This window comes from Lethenteron reissneri, chromosome 6, assembly GCF_015708825.2.
Source record: "Lethenteron reissneri isolate LAM-NWPU_2019-01 chromosome 6, ASM1570882v1, whole genome shotgun sequence".
Taxonomy (NCBI): Eukaryota; Metazoa; Chordata; class Hyperoartia; order Petromyzontiformes; family Petromyzontidae; genus Lethenteron; species Lethenteron reissneri.
In genome coordinates, this window is record NC_083784.1 from 7,654,934 (window position 1) to 7,676,292 (window position 21,359).

General features: G+C 46.3%; 1 protein-coding gene across 2 annotated transcripts in view; it reads right to left on the bottom strand.

Moving 5' to 3' along the window:
- Positions 1–21,359, bottom strand: part of LANCL3 (LanC like family member 3) — a 30,395-nt gene that overhangs the window by 6,930 nt on the left and 2,106 nt on the right. The window contains exons 2-5 of one of the 2 annotated variants that reach the window (XM_061571298.1): positions 18,823–19,266; positions 17,104–17,375; positions 9,258–9,381; positions 4,601–4,798 (exon numbers count right to left, since the gene is read on the bottom strand). In XM_061571298.1, coding sequence (XP_061427282.1) covers positions 4,601–4,798; positions 9,258–9,381; positions 17,104–17,375; positions 18,823–19,225 — 997 coding nt within the window. In that variant the 5' untranslated portion in view covers positions 19,226–19,266. Of the gene's footprint in view, positions 1–4,600; positions 4,799–9,257; positions 9,382–17,103; positions 17,376–18,822; positions 19,430–21,359 lie in introns of those variants that run through there. The other variant, XM_061571287.1, reaches the window with a different exon arrangement.

Here is a 21,359-nt window from a genome sequence, read left to right on the forward strand (position 1 = left end):
GGCCCAGGAATGGTTCAGATATCACCGGCAACTGATGTTTTCCGTGGCCGGCAATACAAACCCAGGTCGCCGGGTTCATAGTGCAGTGCACAAACCACTCTGCCACTGCTAAACGACATTATTAAGATTATTATTGAGTTTAAAGTGTAATTTTCGCGACCAATATTATCCATAATAGAGTGTTTTTTTGTGTTAGATCACATGGCCAACTAGTAAGGTTTGTCACGTAAACAAAACGTGACAATTCGTTACTAGTACAGCACACCGCCTGTGTGTTGGAGAGTAAACCCAAAACATTTACAATTATAACGAATTTGCACGTTTTGTATACGTGACAAACTTTACAAGTTGGCTGTATCAGGGTGGTGGCGGGTTTAACGACACTTTTATATTTACGCGATCTAACCCCAAAAAAACCTCTTATGGATGATGACGATGATTATTATGATAATGGGTAATATAAACAGAGGGCTTGTCGTTAAATAAAACAAATACATATATAAATTGTCTAATTCCTTATACAGAGGCACGGTGTTTTGAGTTCAGTCCGACTCGCAAGGCAAGCACACGACTTTGCTCCGCTCTCCGTTAATGTATAATGTATACCTTGTTAAGCCGCGCCCGTTTATGGACCAAATCAGGCCGGACCAAAGTGCCCAGTAATTGAATGGCCCGAAAAAGCACACTCAATCCACTTGCCCGTTAATCCGCGCGCGGTCACCGGGGCTCGCCGCGCGCCGTTGCCGTGCGAGCGCGTGCCGGCGAGTCGCCGCGCTTTAAATCGCGACGAACCTGGCAGCAAAACGGCGCTGGTGGCTGTGAAACGCGATGCCACGACCATCGTCGGCGTGCGGGGAGGTTGATGCACATGATACCCCCACACCCGCTCCCCCCCACGCCCAAGTAAGTCGCTCCGGGAATAATTATTCAGATTCCCTTTCAGGGTCATAATCATTATCTCTGTGGTCAATATTGGCTCATTAATGCCAAGAGACCACTTGAGGTCAGCGCTAAGTCCTTATCCACTTCTGCCAGTCGTTCTTTCAAATGGCTTTTCTCTCAAGGACACTCGCGCGCTCAGTATGCATGATTACCGTTCCGGCAGGTATGGATTGGCGAATCAATTTCTGAAATCCTCGCTGCTTCTTCCCCATCGCAATGTTCCCTTCCGACAAATTGCGTGGTCAATGCTGCCGCACTGGCGGTGGTGCACAAGCACAAATATCAACAAATAAACTCAATACCCTCCGTCAATAACAATATCCTTTAAAGGAAAAAATAACAGGTGCAAAGAAGGGTCATTGCCTGAAACGTCGACAAATTCTAAATTTTTATTTTAAGGTCACAGCGTTATTGAAGAATGTGTTGGAGTGGTTTTTTTTGTTCATCCTAAGAGAGTTTTGGTTTGTGCCAATCACTGCAATGACAACAAGAGTTGTGTGGCAGTAGCATTGCCACGACGCTGTGATGCTACGATATTTGATTAAAAAAAATTAAACCCCGCGATAATTGTCTCATTCGTTTTGCAAAACATTATCGTTTCGTGGTTATCATTACTCCCTTTTTTATATTTTATTTCCTGATTTTTTAAAAAATGTGAAATGACAAACGTGACAATGAACTTCATAAATAACCGCATGACGCATTCGTTAACCGCTTTGTGAAACGTTATTTTCGGAGGAATTGCCGAACGTGCCGGTTAAATAACGTCATAATTTGCCGACAGCATTTGCGTGATAAGCATTATAGATTGTAAAGCTACAAAGCTCATGTTGGGATATGAAGAAGGGCTATGGCCCAAAACATCACCTACTCTATGTATTTTTTTTCTTTTAAAGCCACACTATTATTCACGTGAGATAATATCATGAATTATATTCTACTATAATCTTGCGTATGGCGGCAATATGCTCAGGAGCTAAATGCCAATGTGGAGATCTGCTCGTCAGGATGAGTGGGCTTTGGGGAAGAGTTCGTTTTTTGCTGGTGTTCTTCCTCCGTTGAAGGAACGTAGACGAAAGTGGGTTTACTATTTGGTCCATAGTGTGGGTCGCACTGTGGCTTTGTCTTAAATATTTGCCTGTGTATCCCTATGAGTATATATACATCTCTATACGTCTCTATGTATCGCTCTGAGTCTCCATACATCTCTATGGGTCTCTACGTATCTGTATCAATATCTACGTCTCTCTGTGGGTTTAATACATGGTCCATAGTTTGGGTTGCGTAGCCACAATCGCAATTATGTGCACAAATTAAAATTGACGCTGGTAGCATGAGCTCGGTAACTTTCACAAACGATTTCACCAATCAACTTAAAATGGGACCTTATAATGGGCATCCGATGGAGCTTGCAAAGGACGATCGCAAATGCTATTTCATTCATTCATTCGTGTCTTCCACGGGTGGGGCCCACAATACCTTTTGGGCGCGTGTGTGGTTTTTTTCCGTAGGCGAGATTGAAATTGTGTGCCTATTTGTGGCGACACCACAAAAAATAATCTAAAGGCACGACTGCAACCTCCCTCACCCTCGCCACTCGAAGGAAACCCAAATGTAGGGAATGCGATGCAGTCCAGCCAGGGAAGAATAAATGGTGTTGTAAATGTTGTGGGTTTACTCTCCAACACGCCGGTGTGCCGTACTGGTAATGAATATAATTGTAAATGTTGTGGGTTTACTCTCGAACACAATGGTGTGCCGTACTAGTAATTAATATAATTTGAAATGTTGTGGGTTTACTCTCAAACACACACTGGTGTGCTTTACTAGTAATGAATATAATTGTAAATGTTGTGGGTTTACTCTCCAACACAATGGTGTGCTGTACTAGTAGCTAATTGGCCTGTTTTCTAAGTGACAAACCTTACTAATAGGCTGTATCAGGTGGTGGCGGGTTAAACGACACATTTAAATTTACGCGATCTAACCCAAAAGCCTCTATTATGAAAAACCGGTATTGCCAGTCAATATTTGAACCAGCAGTGGGCAGATTAAAAAAAAAATGTAAGGTTTTGCACCGTAGAATAATGCTGCACCAATCAAGATAAACCCAACACATTCATCAATAAGAATTAATCGTGACCTTAAAATTAAAATATTTCTAATATAATAGGTGACGGTTAGAAGTAAGAAAAACGGTTGCACATAGAAGAAGACCTGATTGCAGACGGCGATGAGAAGGAAACTGGCACTCTTCGGACACGTGTAGAATGAACAACAACAACAACAGTGCAATTAGAAGTGTGGTGGTGTTGTTGTTCGGAAAACATTGTAAGGAACCGGAAAGAGAAGAAGACCTAACAGAGAATGGCTTGATGACGACATCAAGAGATTGGTGCCGTAAAAATCTGGCCCTACTTGAGCACATTGGCACGACAAGACAGAGAGGAAAGTGGAAACAAATGACGAAATGTCCAGTGAGCACCTACTACGGGCTCCCTGCGTATGGATAGTCACGACGACGATGATGATGAATAGATGACGTTTCTGGCAACGGCTGTTCCTCACAACAGGTGCCTCTCTGTGTGCTCTGAAAAAGTGCCATTCTCCTAAACGTTGCCCATCATACACGTTTGCCTTGTTATCATTAAAAGTGCAAATCAATTTATAACATTTTTGACATGCGTTTTTCTGGATTTTTGTTGTTGTTACTCTGTCTCTCACTGTTCAAATAAACCTACCATTAAAATTATAGACTGATCATTTCTTTGTCAGTGGGCAAACGTACAAAATCAGCAGGGGATTCAAATACTTTTTTCCCTCACTACGCACGCTGCCCCAGATGATAACATTGCGTTTATATAGTAGCGTAATTTATGCAACTGTTTCGATTTAAAGCTTTCGTGACTGCAGGGATTCATCTTCTTGGTTCTTTCGGTAAAGTCACGTAGAAGGGAAGTAATAAAATAATAAAAATAAAACATAATAAATCAATTCTCACGACGTTTCGGCCACAACGCAAGCAGCCGTCCTCAGGTGAAAAACCAGGTCCGTCGAGGCGACAGAGTCTGAATGAAACAGCACACGAGCTTGGAGCATATATATAAGCTGGGCGCCTTGACAAAGGAATTTGCATATCAAGAGGAATTTAGCATATTTATGGGAAATGCAGGAATGTGATTAGTACTACATATGCATGTGCATTATGCAGGATTAACAGCATCAAAGGGAGCTGCAGGTACTGCTGCTGCTGCAGTTATGCAACTGTATCACGCAACGCCAAACAATCCACAAACACCGAGGCGCGTATAGATTAAGATTTTTGCAGGCAATTTTTTGTTTAAATGTACCTATTGGTGTTCATACGTGTGGGAGAACAACCCACGCATGCAGAGTCCACACTTTCCTGTACCGCCTTCTCTCTTGGCGAGTCAGTCGGTGGCTCCATCCTTCACGACCCACCGCAAGGGAGTTTCACCGCATTTACGCGACCCACCGACCCTCGCTGCCGCCTCCACAGTGCCGGCATTCCAGGCCGCGTGCAACGTAGCCACCGCCGCCGCCACCACCGCGACCGCCACGTGCCCCTCGTGCCGGTCAAACTCGCGAGCTTGAGCCGACCGGCCAATTGATCGATCGGCCCGCGACGCGCTCTGACCTGGCGCGCCGTGACACCAGTGGACCAGGCTCTTGTCGTGCGCCGCGGGCTCCATGAGCTCAGCCGCCCAGTTCCCGTCGCGCTCCTGCTCGGCCAGGAAGTCCAGGGTCCTCCACACGAGCTCTCGGTCTTCGGCGTCGAGGTGCTGCTGGTAGGAGAGCAGCATGAGGAGGATGGAGGAGAGGCCGTGAGCTGCGCCTGTAAAACCACAGCGCCGCCAGCACACGTGCGCGCTCTCACACGGCCCCGTTAACGCATCAGACGCTCCGGTGCTCGGCTGCGCTGGTTGGTAAGGGAGCACCGGGCACACTCACTCGGTTTCCCAGTGGCTTAGCCCGGCATTAAATTCAGCCGAAGCTAAATTTCGATTTAAAGCTTTCGTGACTGCAGGGATTCATCTTTTTGGTTCTTTCGGTAAAAGTCACGTAGAAGGGAAGTAATAAAATAATAAAAATAAAACATAATAAAACAATTCTCACCGTCGAGTGTGACCGTGAGAATTGTTTTATTATGTTTTATTTTAATTATTTTATTACTTCCCTTCTACATGACTTTACCGAAAGAACCAAGAAGATCAGCCGAAGCTGTCAGGGGCTGAATTCCAGAAAATATGTTTTTTTTCCCCCGCCAACTGCCTCCCATTGTTGTTGGGTTGAGCCTGGGGTAGGGTTGGTGGGGTGGGGGGCGGGGGTGTAGCTATGAAGTGTACAGGCGGTGCAACTGCACAGGACCAGCGGTCCCCGGAGGAGGCACAGGTGGGGCCCCCCAAACATTTCATTCTTTGCACCTGGGCGATTGGAGACTGATGCCGCTGCATTGCTTTAAGGGGTCACTGCAGAGGGTGGAATTGTGTTTGTTGTTTGGGAGGCTTGGGCGCACACTCGTTGGATTCCCCGTGAGATGTCAGGAGAAATCATTCCACTTGTTCAAAGAAAACAACAAAAACGACTCCGCAGCTCTTCGACGCGTTGCCGGGTCGTACCGCGTACTGTTCGTCACGATGTCCGGCGTTTCGCTCCACGTGCCGGGAGCTTCATCAGGAAGTGAACAAATCGGCTCGAGCGCTGCCGGCCGCTGCTGCCGTCTGATGTGGAACGAGGTGTACGGAGTCTATGCTACCTTACTCTTTGGTTTTTCCGGTAAAGTGACGTAGGTATAAAATAACAAATAAAATAAATCACGACGTTTCGGGCGCAACACAAGCATCCATCATCCGGTGGGAAAGCATGATGGTACCTTTTTTGCCACTATCAAAAAAATACTGAAAAAGAAGAAGAGGCTTTACCCTTTCTAGCAATAAAACAGGTCTTAAGATTTAAATTTTGATTTAAAGTTTTCGTGAGTGCAGGGATTCATATTCTTGGTTCTTTCGGTAAAGTCACGTAGAAGGGAAATAATAAAATAATATAAATATGAAACAAAAAAAATTCTCACGACGTTTCGACTGCAACACAAGCAATCACACCTAATGATGATTGCTTGTGTTGCAGTCGAAACGTCGTGATAATTTTATTGTTTTATATTAATATTATTTTATTATTTCCCTTCTACGTGACTTTACCGAAAGAACCAAAAATATAGGTCTTAAGATGTTCAAACACCAAACAGATAGCTCTATGCAAGGCGTCATTTTTATTTAACTGTTCGAGTTACAAATGTTGTGATACTTGCATTGTCACTGGACTGTTCGCCTTTTGGCAATCTCTGGTCTGACACCGGTGAGATGAGGCCAAGAAGAAGGCCCTCTCAGGTGTAGGCGAATCAGTTTCAAAGACGCTGCGTATATTATCAGAGCATGTTCGTTTTCATGTTTTGCCACAAGCACGTGTGGCTAATGCAGATTTGATGCCTTGCAAGAGGTTTCTATTTGGTGTTTGAACATCTTAACACGTCCTGTTTTATTGCCAGAAAGGGTGAAGCCTATTCAACTGCGAACTCCTGCACGGCTGGCTACGTACGGTGCGAAAGAAATTAAAACATACATACGTAGCCCCCCCCCCCTCCCAATACGTTCCATTCATTGGCTACCACATTCAGATAAGCCCCTCCCCCCCTCTTCTCCCCTTAACTTGTATTTAAGAACTTGTATCTTGGAATCTTTGTCTCACTTGATACAGTAAATGTAGCTGTGACGGTCCCACCTGATGACGGAGACTTGTGTTGCCTCCGAAACGTCGTGATTTATAATTTTATTTTACTTCTATTATTACTTTTATTAATTTTAATTGTATTTTTTACCTACGTAACTTTACCGAAAAAACCTAAGAGTATGAATCCTTGCAGTCACGAAAGCTTCAAATCTAGAAATACATACGTAGGGTTCATATTCCGGGCTAAGTCGGTCTCTCTCCTCTCTCCCGTCTTTCCCTGCCCTGACCCCTAGCGTTTAAACGCAATACGCTCTGCAAATTGTAATTGCTGGCGCTATTGGTTTGTAAGTTGAAAACATGCCAGGCTGTTCGAGGTAGCGTGTCTCGTGACGGTTGTCTGCAAATAAGATCGCATCACCTTTTGCGTTGAACGTGACTCTTATTTGTTGCCAGCCTGCGCTGGATTGTTCTGTCTGAATGAGTTTCTTCTCACGATCAACCCTCAAACGTGTTTCCTCGGACGACCATGCCACCAATAGCTTTTTTCAAAATGGAAAACGACGATAAATCGTGTAGTCTACTTCCCGCGGCCTTGCGGGTCCAGAAAGGCTGACAACCACTGACAGAGAGTGGTGGTTCTCAACATATTTTAGACCCATGTGCCACTGTCAATCCTCGAATCGTTCTCCAGGACCACCGTGCAGTAGACAATTTGGTGCTTTTGTTACAAAAAAAAAACAATCGTTTCTACAGCAGTTACACTTCCCACGGCCTTGTGGACCAGAGGCTGGAAACCGCTGCTCTGTAGATGAGGCTATAGGAGGTGTTCTATTCTCGATGTGTGGAATTGCAACTGCACACGTGGAAGACACGGACTGGGTAGTTTATGGGACGTGTGCCTAGGCATTATGGGTGCATTCTAGATTTGAAGTTTGCGTGACTGCAAGGATCCATGCTATTTGGTTCTTTCGTTAAAGTCACGTAGGTGAAAATACTAATAAAATAATATAAATAAAGTGAAAACAACGAAATTAAATCACTTTCGGTAAAGTCACGTAGGTGAAAATAATGATAAAATAAAAAAGTGAAAACAAATAAATTGTCTTTTAATTTAGTTGTTTTCACAATTTAGTTGTTTTCACTTTTTTATTTTATTGTATTATTATTTTCACCTACTGTACGTGACTTTACCGAAAGAACCAAAGAGTATTATGGGTGCACCTCGTGGACCATATAACTTCACCCCGCCCCAAAAATAAACTTGAATGTGGTGTATCTGCAATTCACAAACTCTCCAAGAACAACGACAACACTGAATGGGTAAATCGCTTAGAAATGAATCTCTTACACAGGTAGTATATAAATCTCTCTATGGCCTGGCCCCACCATATCTCGCTTCCTTCATCTCATAATCTTAGGTTTTTTCGGTAAAGTCACGTGGGTAACTTTACCGAAAAAACCTAAGAATATGAATTCTTGCAGTCACGAAAGCTTCAAATCTAGAATTCCCTCATCTCCTTTTATATCCCCTCCCGCCCGCTCCACTCTCAATCTCTTCTCCTATACTCCTAACCCCCCCCCCCCTCTCCTTATGCACAATCTCCGTTTCCGATCCTTTTCCGTACTTGCCCCCTTGTACTGGAACAAACTTCCCCTCCGCATTAAGTGAGCGCCCTCCCTGTATCGTTTCCACTCCTCCCTCAAGACCCACCTCTTCTTTCCTGGCCCATCCTTCCCTCCATCCCAAGGTATCCACCGTAATTCCTGTACCCACGAACCTTCCTCCCCATACCCCATCACCATATCAAAATTAGCTACCCTCATTGCACCACTCATAACCCTTGTAACGCGCCTTGGATAAAGGCGCTCTATAAATATCAGATAAGGGAGCTGCTCTTCCTTGGCCATACGAAATGATCATCATTATCACAGGTGCTGGTGGCCGTGAAGTCCAATGGACACGAACGACACTGAATGGGCAGCGACTGAGTTTGACACCCAGCCACTGGAGCCATGCACTTTTAAACTTAAGATTGAAAACTAATTTCTTTGCAACTGCGTTTTGTGTTGAGTGTGTTGCCCTTCCCCCCGCACCTCCGACTAGCACGGCTGGCTATGTACGGTGCGAAAGAAGTTCAACGTAGATACATACAGACGATTCCTGGCTGGCAAAGACTCAAGGCAAGGACAGGTGGAGCAAGATGAGAAGTGAGGGCAGGGCAATGTTGTGGTCATAGTTCAACAAAATAAACACAAAGATCCCCCGTATAGCCTGAACAGACTGTTGGGGCAAGTGCTCTTAGCGAGCACCTATGAAGGCCGGCACGGCACACGAGGGGGTGGGTGGCCAACACTACACCCGGACGCCTTTCTCTCCCCAGTAGCGATGCTTACACACTTCACCAGGTACTCATTTGAGGCTGAGTCGACCTAGGGTAGGCCCATGACTGGTTCAGATAATCGTCACGTGTGTGTCGCTCCCCACTAATATTTCAACACACATACATACACTAGCCGTGTGTGGTAGCGCAGGTGCTCAGGTGAGAAGGGACTGCGATGCAACGTGCCGAGGTATTCGGTGCCGTAGTAGGCGTACATGAGAGGCACGGGCTTGTGTTTGCGTGCCGCGTACTCCTTTCCCGAGTCCACGATGGCCTGGCACACGGTGGAGGTCTCCTCGTCCGTCAGGATCTAGGGCACAAGATCAAAGGACACACACGCACAAGGCACCGAAGGTTAGCGGTGGACATTAGCAGTGCCACTCGGGTTACAACCTGTCCGAGTTTTGAGCGGGTTTGACTCGGACAGTCCGGGATTGGCATCTGTGTTCGGGTGGCAGGAGTTGATTTGTTCCGAGATCTGGCACCGATGTTGCGTTGAACTTTGTCAAAGTGGACTGCAGAGTTTTGATAACAGACTCAATTGCTGACCGAGAAATAAGATGGCAACTCGAGTGTATGCGATACGACAATACTACGATGTCGTACAATATGAAATCCCATGATAATCTAATCGTCAGTTTATAAAATATATATCATTATATCATGATTATCGGCACTAATTTGTTTATGTATATTAAAAACAAATTTGATAATGTTTACGACAAAACTAACTCGATTATTAAACGTTGTAAAAATCTAATAATCACTAAATTAGTGCTTTGCAAAAGGTGTTTCGGAATGACTGATGGCATGGCAATTGTATAACGCCATCATTTGGTCCATAATAGAGGTTTTTTTAAGGTGAGATCGCATAAATCTAAATGTGTCGTTAAACCCGCCACCACCCGAAACTGCCAATTAGTAAGGTTTGTTACGTAAAATAAACGTGCCAATTCGTTACTAGTTCAGCACACCCGTTGTGTGTTGGAGAGTGAACCCACTACAACATTTACAATTCGAGTACCAGTGACGTCTCGGCGGCAATTACAGCAACTAGCCTTATCAGGCGACAACCAGATTTTTTAATATCATTTTCTTTAGTGCGTATGATAATTAGATTATTTCTTTGGTAACTGACGGCATGTGCATTGTAAGTGCTCTCTATCTCGAACAATCGCAAGATTTAGCAGGCTCGTGCAGAGTGGTCAAATGCAGTGGATTTTTGTTCTTTTAAATCTTAACTCATCCTATAAATACGGCAAAAGCACAGCAACAGCACAGAAATACAGGGTCACAACTGATATCGTCATATTCGTTACATTGTAACATTTTATATCGTACCATGGCCTTTATTAACATGCAGAGCCCATGCATTCCATCGTTAAAATGCGGTGCAGGAATTCGCACACTCTCACTCCATCGTGTGGGACTTGTGGGGTATTTCCAGCTCTGCTCCAGTCTCAAGCCTCGGACCAAATCACCCCGGAACGTGCCTTGTCTCATCAGATCCTCCGGTAGCTGAGCGGGATTGAGTGGCAGGATAGTGCCTTGATGGGTGATCAATCACGAAGGACAGGTTTGTTATCGGCAGCCCTGTCGTTGTTGCTGCCGCATAGCGGGCAGCGGAGTGCAGTGCACACAAATCCACTGTTGTACTGCACTGCAGCAATTCTATGCTCCCGTGTCTATGGTCCTGAACCTCCATCACCCCGTCGCACCGATCGGCGTGATGAAGCATCGTCAGATAGCCCCAATGACCAGCAAGGTGTGGGGAGGCCCTCATCCAGCAGTAGATTCACATCTGAGTATACATGTAAAGTGCACGTACACCACAGGTAACACAAAACTTGACCCACACAACATCGCCAGATGTGTTTGTATCCGAGCCAGCGCCTTAAATGACCGTATTCTGCTGATGATAAGACCATATCTTTTTTTAAACCTGTACTTTAAAGCAAAACGTTGGAGGGATGCATCTTATAATCTTGTAGATGCCTGTTGGAGTGCAGATTTATAGAACTATATTAAGACCAGGCGCAAGTTTGAGGTGCGTCATACTTTCTGGAGCGTCTTTTAATCCAGAGAATACGCCAGTCCTGTCCACTCCAAGGTCTTTGTTTAGTTTAAAATTTTTCTTTCGCACGGCTGATGTCGATGCAGAGGAACGACTTCAATTTCATAATCAGGTGGTCAAGCCAGATAACAGCGTCAGCAGCAGCGGAGTGGGTCATCATCGCTGCGATGTCTCCTTTCGTATTTGTGGATCGGGCATTGTGTCGTTAGGGGCCGTCCACAAATGACGTCACGCGATTTTGGATGATTTTTGACCCCCCCCCCCCCTTGTCACACGGCGTCACAAAAAGTCAGACCCCCCCTCAAATATGACGTCACAAAGCTCTGCCCCCCCCCCTCCCTAAAAATAAAAATGCTTAAAATCGCTTTCAACTATTGTCAGTGTAGTGCGTATTTAATGTGGCGCTGCACTCTGATGTTGTAGGTGAAAACATTTATTAAAAAGTATATTTAATTAAGTAGAACGTGTTGTCTATATTTATTTAAAGTTGCGCATTTTGATGTGACGTCACATTTCTCACCCCCCCCCCCTCGTCACATATCGTCACTAATGTCTGACCCCTCCCCCCCCCCTAGGTGCGTGACGTCATTTATGGACAGCCCCTAAAGTACCGTAAAAACTTTTCCCCGTGGCACACCACGAGAAGTTCAAAGACAGACACAGAAGAAGGGAAAGAATGCCCGCACCAAGGCGAAGGGGGGGGGGGGTGAGAGAGCGATGATAGTGATGAAGATACGAGCGGAGGGAAGAGAGAGACGGAGTGATCAGAAGTGAGCTTCACGGTGGAGCGGCGTCTGTTTTCACAGTGGGCGGTGTGAACAGGGGGAGGGATTCAGAGGTGAGGGTGGCCACCCGGAAGTCACGTGATTTGCGGGAGGCTTGAGCTGATTTAGATATACAGCAGATGGATAGCTGGTGACATTATACTGGTAGGAACCTCCTGGTTACACCAGCCCACAGGGATTATTGTGTCCATCGTGCAGGGAGGGGCTGGGTGGGGAGGGAAGGGATGGGTGGGGAGGGGAGGGTGGGGAGGGGCTGGGTGGGGAGGGTGGGGAGGGGCTGGGTGGGGAGGGTGGGGAGGGGCTGGGTGGGAGGGTGGGGCTGGGTGGGGAGGGTGGGGCTGGGTGGGGGGTGGGAGGGGTGGGGCTGGGTGGGGAGGGGCTGGTCACCCCGTGGTGCCCTTATAAAACTCAACGTTACACCTACTGGCACCGGCTTGTGCCCGCCCTCACAGTAGGGCATATTTGCGGAATACACCACGCCGCCGTTGACCCTGGCCATTGACCGAGCAACCCAACGTTCCTACCAGCTCCCTCCGCAGGAATGTGTTAGTGAACAGTTGTGTGCCTTATCAGCCACATCATGAACATTTTTATAATGACATGTGTCCAAGTGAAAGTGGCTTGCTGCTGATATCAGTGTCACAATCCAGACCCAGTGGTGCAAATTCCACATTACTATGGCACAGGCTCCATCATTTTGGATGGGGATGTAATTCCCCCCAGACACAGTTAAATCGCGAGACAGCACTGAATTAAAATAGATAATTTACAGAAGAAATAAAAAACCGGCCTAAAATGAAACCGAAAACCTCACGCAAAAAGAAAAGAACACGTTTCATACGCCCGTTCGAGAGATGTGACAATGTAATCCCGGCATACAAATCACAAACCCGCGCTCGATGCGCTCCGTAATGTGAACTTATTTTCTCCTGCACGCTGGCGAATCTGGTGTGAAGGGTATGGACCTTAATCTTGATTTGAAGCTTTCGTGACTGCAGGAATCCATACTCTTTGGTTCTTTCGGTAAAGTCACGTAGGTAGAAAATAAAATAAATCACGACGTTTCAATTGCAACACAATCAATCATCATCAGGTGTGAAAACCACAGCAAGAACATGTTTAAAAAAAAGCAAATTTTCTTGCTGTAGTTTTCACACCTGATGATGATTGCTTGTGTTGCAATCGAAACGTCGTGAGAATGTTATTGTAAATTTTTATTATTTTATTATTTCCCTTCTATGTGACTTTACCGAAAGAACTAAGAATATGTTTTAAAAGGTTTGAAATGTGTGTACTCAACCCCATTTCAAACCTTTTTCAAACAGTCTGCCTCAGCAACAGGTCATGCTTTCCCACCTGATGATGGACGCTTGTGTTGCGCCCGAAACGTCGTGATTTATTTTATTTTATTTAATACCTACGTGACTTTACCGAAAGAACCAAAGAGTAGAGAATGGACCTGTTGCCACGGCAACCGGAGCAACTCGCTGGTTGCCATGGCGACGGCAACCCGGGCAAACAGCGGAACACGTGGCATTGGAGGTGTCCTTCCTCATCCGTGACCACTCTTGGATACGATTGCCGTATACACACAGGGATGTATACACACGGGGACATACACACACGGGGATGTATACACGCAGGGATGTATACACACAGGGATGTATACACACACGGGATGTATACACACAGGGACATACACACAGGGACATACACACACATGGTGATATATACACACAGGGATGTATACACACAGGGATATACATACACAGGGATATACACACAGGGATATACACACAGGGACGTATACACACGGGGATGTATACACACACGGGGATATACACACACAGATATACACACACGGGGATATACACACAGAGATATACACACACAAGGACATACACACACGGGGATGTATACACACACAGGGACATACACACACAGGGATATACACACACGGTGACATACACAGACAGGGATATACACACACAGAGATATACACACACAGGGATATACACACACAAGGACATACACACACAGGGATATACACACACAGGGACATACACACACAGAGATATACACACACGGTGACATACACAGACAGGGATATACACACACAGAGATATACACACACAGGGATATACACACACAAGGACATACACACACAGGGATATACACACACAGGGATATACACACACAGGGATATACACACACAGGGACATACACACACAGGGATATACACACACGGGGATATACACACACAGGGATATACACACACAGGGACATACACACACAGGGATATACACACACAGAGACATACACACACAGGGATATACACACACAGGGATATACACACACAGGGATATACACACACGGGGATATACACACACAGAGACATACACACACAGGGGATATACACACACAGGGATATACACACACAGGGACATACACACACAGGGACATACACACACAGGGATATACACACACAGGGACATACACACACAGGGACATACACACACGGCAATCCCTCGTTATTCACGAACGTGCAATCCGCGATTTTGGCTGTCCGCGTAAAAGCATCTGGAACTCTTCACGATTGCATAGACACAGAGAGAGAGAGATAAAGTGACGAGATAAAGTGATGGTAGATAAAGAGATTGTTATTATGATAATTCCCATGTATTTAATAGCTTATTTTTATAGTCATTTAATGCCAATATCATTATCTACGAAATGTTCTATTCGCGAGCATCTCCGGAACGTATCCCTCGCGAATAACGAGGAACAGCTGTACTGTACAGGGATACATACAGTACACACATACAAGAAAGCATAGACAATAACAAAAGCGTACCCGTATATGCCGACATAGATTGTTGTGGAAAGTGCTGTTCGCGAGCACCTATGATGATCAACACAGCACACCCGAGGGGGTGGGTGTGGCAAGTATAACCCTCGGTCACCTTTGTCTTCCCATTACTGATTCGTGTACATTGCAACCAGGTATTTATTCAAGGCATAGGTAGAGTTGTCAGCTATCCAGGTTTGACCCAAGCAGTCCTGGACAGTCCGGGAATTGGTATCTGAAACTAAACTAAACTTTTGTTCTTACCAGGTAAGGCCTACTGAGGCAAACAGATCTTTTTTAGAAGTGACCTGGCCACAAATGATAGCTCAACGAAGTGGCTTATCACGTGCAAATTCACAGCAGCCAAATGTTCTAATTGCATGTTGCGTCGAAAATGTGGAGGGGAAAACCAGAGAACCCGGAGAAAAATTATTGCGACCACGGGGAGAGACATACAAACTCCAAATATACATACTCTTAGGTTTTTTCGGTAAAGTCATGTAGGTAAAAATAAATAATAAAACATAAAAATAATAGAAATAATAATAGAAATAAAATCATTAATATTTTCTTTTATTTCTATTATTATTTCTATTATTTTTATGGTTTATTATTTATTTTTACCTACGTGACTTTACCGAAAAAAACCTAAGAGTATGATTCCTTGCAGTCACGAAAGCTTAAAATCTAGAATCCAAATATACAGCAGCAGGCGTCAGGGTCAGGATCGGACCCATGACCTCCTGCATACCAGGCGAGGTCGTTAACATCTCGCCACCGTGGCGCTCTGTGTTTGGGTGGCAGAAATTAATTTGTACCGAGATCTGCAACTGGCTTTGTGTTGAACTTTGCTGCTGTACACTGCACAAGTGTTGATAGACCGAGGCCAGGAGTTGACAACCAGCGGCTCCGAAGCTGCGTGCGTTGGTGGCTCTTTGAAGGGCTGATTCGTGAAAGTTATCTTAAATTTCGATTTAAAGCTTTCGTGACTGCAGGGATTCATCTTCTTGGTTCTTTCGGTAAAGTCACGTAGAAGGAAGGACGGCTGCTTGCGTTGTGGCCGAAACGTCGTGAGAATTATTTTATTATGTTTTATTTTTATTATTTTATTATTTTCCTTCTACGTGACTTTACCGAAATAACCAAGAAGATAGTTATCTTATTAAGGACCCACCGACTCGTATTCGCCACACAGTTCATTCCGGCTCTTGAAATATTGAGCTTTTTTCCGAATTCGAAATTTTTTTCTTGCTGTGGTTTTCTCACCTGATGATTGCTTGTGTTGCAATCTAAACGTCGTGTTTTGTTTCATTTTAATGTATTTCTATCTACGTGACTTTACCGAAAGAACCAAAGAGTATGGATTCCTGCAGTCACGAAAGCTTCAAATCAAGATTGAAAATGTCTCTTGTTGTTATTCTGGTTACCAACCCCCTGACCTCGGCTGTCTGAGAAACATTTTCTGGTGTAGTCTGTGGAATAGGCTGCGACCCTAATTCTAGGACATCTGTAAAAATAGCTCTATAGCTCAACTGATTCCTCCCGTACCTATAAATAAAGATTCTGATTCGGACGATGACAGCCAAAGTGATGTTACCATTCATAGGCGCACTGAGGCATTGCTCGTCTTCCATTTACACACTCGAACGAGCAAGTGGTGGAAATTGCCCACTCCTGTGGTGGACTTCCCACAAGTGAACTGGTGCTCATTTTATTGATGCTGGAGGGAAGAGCAACTCAATAATGTGGGACATAACGAAAGTGACAATAAATATAGGTACACCAATGTCGCATGGAAATGTGCCCGATGTCACCAACGTGCAGAAGCTAGGGATGAGTTGAATCTGAAAAGTGCTTGAATGGGTGCCTACCATACATGCATATCGTCACAGCTGGGCTTATAGTTATAGCTGGTCTACACTCCGCTGCTCTTGACGCGGTTATCTGGCCTGACCACCAGAATGTGAAACTGTTGTAGTTGCTCTGCATCTACATCATCAGCCGCATGAAAGCAAAAGGCTACACGTAGTGAGCAGCAGAGGGCAGTGAAGAGAAATGCATTTGATAATTCGGTTTTTAATCCTTTTATCTGGCAACAAAACTGAGACCTTTTTTCTTTACAAGGAGTCACATTTGCATTGACCACAGTACCTGCGGTCGGAATGCAAACAAAAAAAAACACAACTCTGATAATGTATGCACTGTCCTTGAAATTAATTGGTCCACACCCGAGACAGCTTTGCTTAGAGCCTAGTCTCACATGGTGTTGGACCAGATGACGCCAAAAGTTCAGCTAGGCGCGCGGACGGACCACGCCGCTCTCACCTCGATGCCGAGCCGGCGCTTGAGCAGCAGGGCGCCGCACAGGATGCCGGCGCGGCCCACGAAGAGCTCGTCGGAGCCGAGGCGGTGCGGCCGCACGGTGACGGCGCGCGGCAGCTCGCGGTGCAGCCGCGCGAAGCTCTGCGCGTAGGCCACAGCGGCGGCCGCCCGGCCCGCTGCGCCGCTCGCCAACGCCGCCGCCACGAAGGCGCCCGCGCCGCCCAGCAGGAACGACGCGCTCGTCTCAGATCCGCTCTCACGCTCCCCGTTGCTGGCTGAGGGCGGTGGCCGTCGGTGGCCGTCGGTCGGTCGGGGGTTTGGGGAAGGTTTTGGGGTCAGGGGTCAGAGGGTGAGGGGGTCGGTCAGTCAAATGTACTTGTGTATCTTTCGATTTAAAGCTTTTGTGACTGCAGGGATTCATCTTCTTGGTGCTTTCGGTAAAGTCACGTAGAAGGGAAGTAATAAAATAATAAAAATAAAATTACAAATAAAACATAATAATATATTACTTTATTATATTATAATTTTATTATTTTATTTTATTATGTTTAATTTCGTATTATTGTATTATTTCCCGTCCACGTGACTTTACCGAAAGAACCAAGAAGATGAATCCCTGCAGTCACGAAAGCTTTAAATCGAAATTTTATTATGTTTTATTTTTATTATTTTATTATTTCCCTTCTACGTGACTTTACCAAAAGAACCAAGAAGATGAATCCCTGCAGTCACGAAAGCTTTACATCTAAATTTTATTATGTTTTATTTTTATTATTTTATTATTTCCCGTCCACGTGACTTTACCGAAAGAACCAAGAAGATGAACGTGTGTATGTTGAGCTTCTTTCTCGCCGTACGTAGCCAACCATGCTGATCGGAGGTGCGGATGACAAGCAGAGCGGCGGCTATCGGATCGTTGGCACCAATTCCCCAAGAACTGCATCATGGTCCTGTTAGGTTATCACTCGAAATAAATATAAGCAAATGTGGCCGTCTTGTCTAACTGAAGAGTTAGACAACTTCACGCCAGGTGCCTTCTTATTAATATTTATCAATAGAGTATAGTCAACAATTAGTAAAGTATATTCACCAATTTCTGTTCGGATTTTTTTGTCATATTCTTGCGTAAGGCAATAATTTCAGCAGCTAAATGCCAATGTCGAGTGCTTCAGGAGAGAGTTTGTGTAGTTTTGCTGTTCCTCCTCTATTGAAGAAGTGCAGAGCACAGTGGGTTTACTGTACGGTCCAAAGTTTGGGGTTTCATTATTCATCATTTACAGATTTGATGTTGCTGGCATCCACCATAAATGCGGAAAAGACGACAGAAAGAAAAAAAAACACACTAAAAAGTCAAGTAATCATGTCCCACTCCACAGATCATACATGCACGCATCAAAGATAAAGATCCCCCATATAGCCTTTAACAGACTGTTGGGGCAAGTGCTGTTAGCGAGCACCTATGAAGCCGGAACAGCACACGAGGTGGTGGGAAGCCAACCGCACCAGCTACTCATTTGAGGCTGAGCCGACCTAGGGGAAGCCCAGGACCAGTTCGAATATTCGTCACTGGTCTCGGCCGTGAGTGGGAATCGAACCCAGGTCGCTGGGTTTGTATCGCAGCGCGCTAATCGTTGCGCCACCGCGCGCAATCACACACGCGCGCAATCACACACGCGCGCACACGCGCACACTCGCACGCGCGGAGACACCACTCTGCCCCACCGCTACTGATGGCAGCCGCTCCCGTGCAGGTCGCTCTTCCCTCCATCTTCTCGGCGTACTCCACGGACGCCTCGGCCAGCCTGCGCGCCGCGTCCGCGTACCTCTCCCGCCGCCCCGCGTCCAGCCCGGGCAGGAGGCTGCTGTCGGGCGCCGTCGCAAACGCCAGCGCCAGGGCCATGCCCGCCGGACCGCGGTACAACCCGCCCTCCGGCGCCACCGCCACCGTCCCCGCACGCTTCCCACCGACTCCGCCGTCGCCCTCGCCGCTGCCCGGGGGGGCCTGCCCGGCGATGGAGTCCAGCATGGCCGTGACGATGGGCAGCAGGGCCTCGCGCGAGCGGCCGGGCAGCGGCGAGCCCGCGCGGTCGTCGAAGCGATTGGTGAAGCAACGGTCGTCCTCCATGCTGCCCCGGGGAGGCGAGTTTGGCCTGATATGAAAAGGGGCTTTGGGGGAAGGACATTAAACAGTCGTCGTTAATTGCATTGTATGTCATCATTGTGTTTGTTGTTAATCAGTGTGTACCTGCTGCAGAGGTCGCAACCAGGTACCCGATACCCGTACCCTACCCGATACCCGGCTACCCGTACCAGGCCGGGTACGGGTACGGGTACCAGTTTGCGACCCTGGTGCGGCCGGGTATGGGTAAGGAATCAAAACCCGTTTGCGACCTCTGACCTGCGTGTATTGAAAGGTGCACGCTTGGAATTACACTGAGAGGCAGAAAGAAGAACCCATGGATCAGAGAACATGAGCAAGATTTACACGTAGGCAATCGCGTATCAATATTATTTATAATAAAGCTTTTTTGGGGTTGAATCGCGTAAATATACAAATGTCGTTAACCCACCACCACCCAACACAGCATGGTTTTTCTGACAAAATCGCCCGATGATGCTGGATGTAAATACCAGCGAAACGTCGTACTCAAATTGTAAATTCTTTCTTTTTTACTCTCCAACACACCAGTGGGCTGAAGTAGTAACCAATTGGTACGTCTTGTTTACGTGGCCAACCTTACTGATTGGCAGTGTCGGGTGGTGGTGGATTAACGACACATTTATATTTACGCGATCTGAACCCCCCCAAAAAAAACTGTTTTATGCACACGCAAGGTCAATTGTATTAAAGCTTAAAAATTATTAAAACTTTTTCAGAAAAGTAAAGTGGGCTTGATCAGGCAGCACACGTTGTGACTCGAAGGGAGTGATGTCCGATGGTCAAGGATCGTGACGGAGCGGCAGTCAGAGAATGGAACGCGTCCGAGAGGGGGAACAAGATCTGTATTCCTCTAAGCCGCGAATCTTAACGTTTCAGATGCCCCGCGCGATCTAAATAGAGAAACCGCTTTAAATTCCACGCGAGCAAAAGGAGCAGCGTAGCAGCACCACGGCTGCCTTTCATCAATCCATTGCTAACATTTTTATTTTATTTTACCCGGTAAGGCCCCACTGAGCTATATAGCTCTTCTTTTAGAAGCGACCTCGCACCTCCGATTAGCACGGTTGGCTACGTACGGTGCGAAAGAAGTTCAACATACATAGAAAAGTGGGCTTATCACGTTTCAATTTAGAGCAGCAGCCGAATGCTCTAAACGGAGGACCTGGAGAAAAAATCCACGCGAATACTGGGAGAACATGCAAACTCCACATATACAGCAGGCGTCAGGATCGGGATCGACCCCACGAACCTCCTGTACACTAGGCAAGGTAGTTAACATCTTGCCACTGTGCTAGATGAGGGCCCCTCCCCATATCGTACGGGTCATTTGACCATACTTCACCACGCTGGTCAGTACGGGTTGGTGAATGCCAGAATGCAAGCAGCATTGACACGGGAGCATAGAAGCACAGCACCGTACAGACAACGAGGTAGCGGATCTAAAAAAAAATTTGCTGCTGATGCTCACTATTCATTTTTAAAAACCAAATGTATAAAGAAGCTTCAACGGGCCTTTACTTCAATCGACGAGTGTCAATTGTGTTATCAGTTTATTACCGCCGGGCTCGTCTGCAATCGTCTAGAAGAATTATGGGCATTTATGGAAACGTCCAACAGTGGGACCATTACCTTGATAGGCGCTTGACCCACGGCAGTGGGAAATCCACAGTGAGCCCCGACGGCTCACGCAAAGAGGAGCTTTATTCTGCCGATGGACGCATTGGATTATGAAGCTCACCAGCCGGTACCCAGCAATTTCCACTGCACCCCCCAGATTTAGCTGAGCTATCCTGCACCCTGCACAACACCCACAGCAATATAGACCCTGTTACACTGCCACTGCACCCTGCTGTTTTACGTTAGCCCTGCAGTACCCTGTACATTAACTACAGCAATAACACATTCCTGCGGAGGGAGCTGATAGGAACGTTGGGTTGCTCGGTCAATGGCCAGGGTCAACGGCGGCGTGGTGTCTTCCGCAAATATGCCCGACTGTGAGGGCGGGCACAAGTCGGCGTGAGTAGGTTAAACGTTGCGTTTTATAAGGGCACCACGGGGTGACCAGCCCCTCCCCACCCAGCCCCTCGCCACCCTCCCC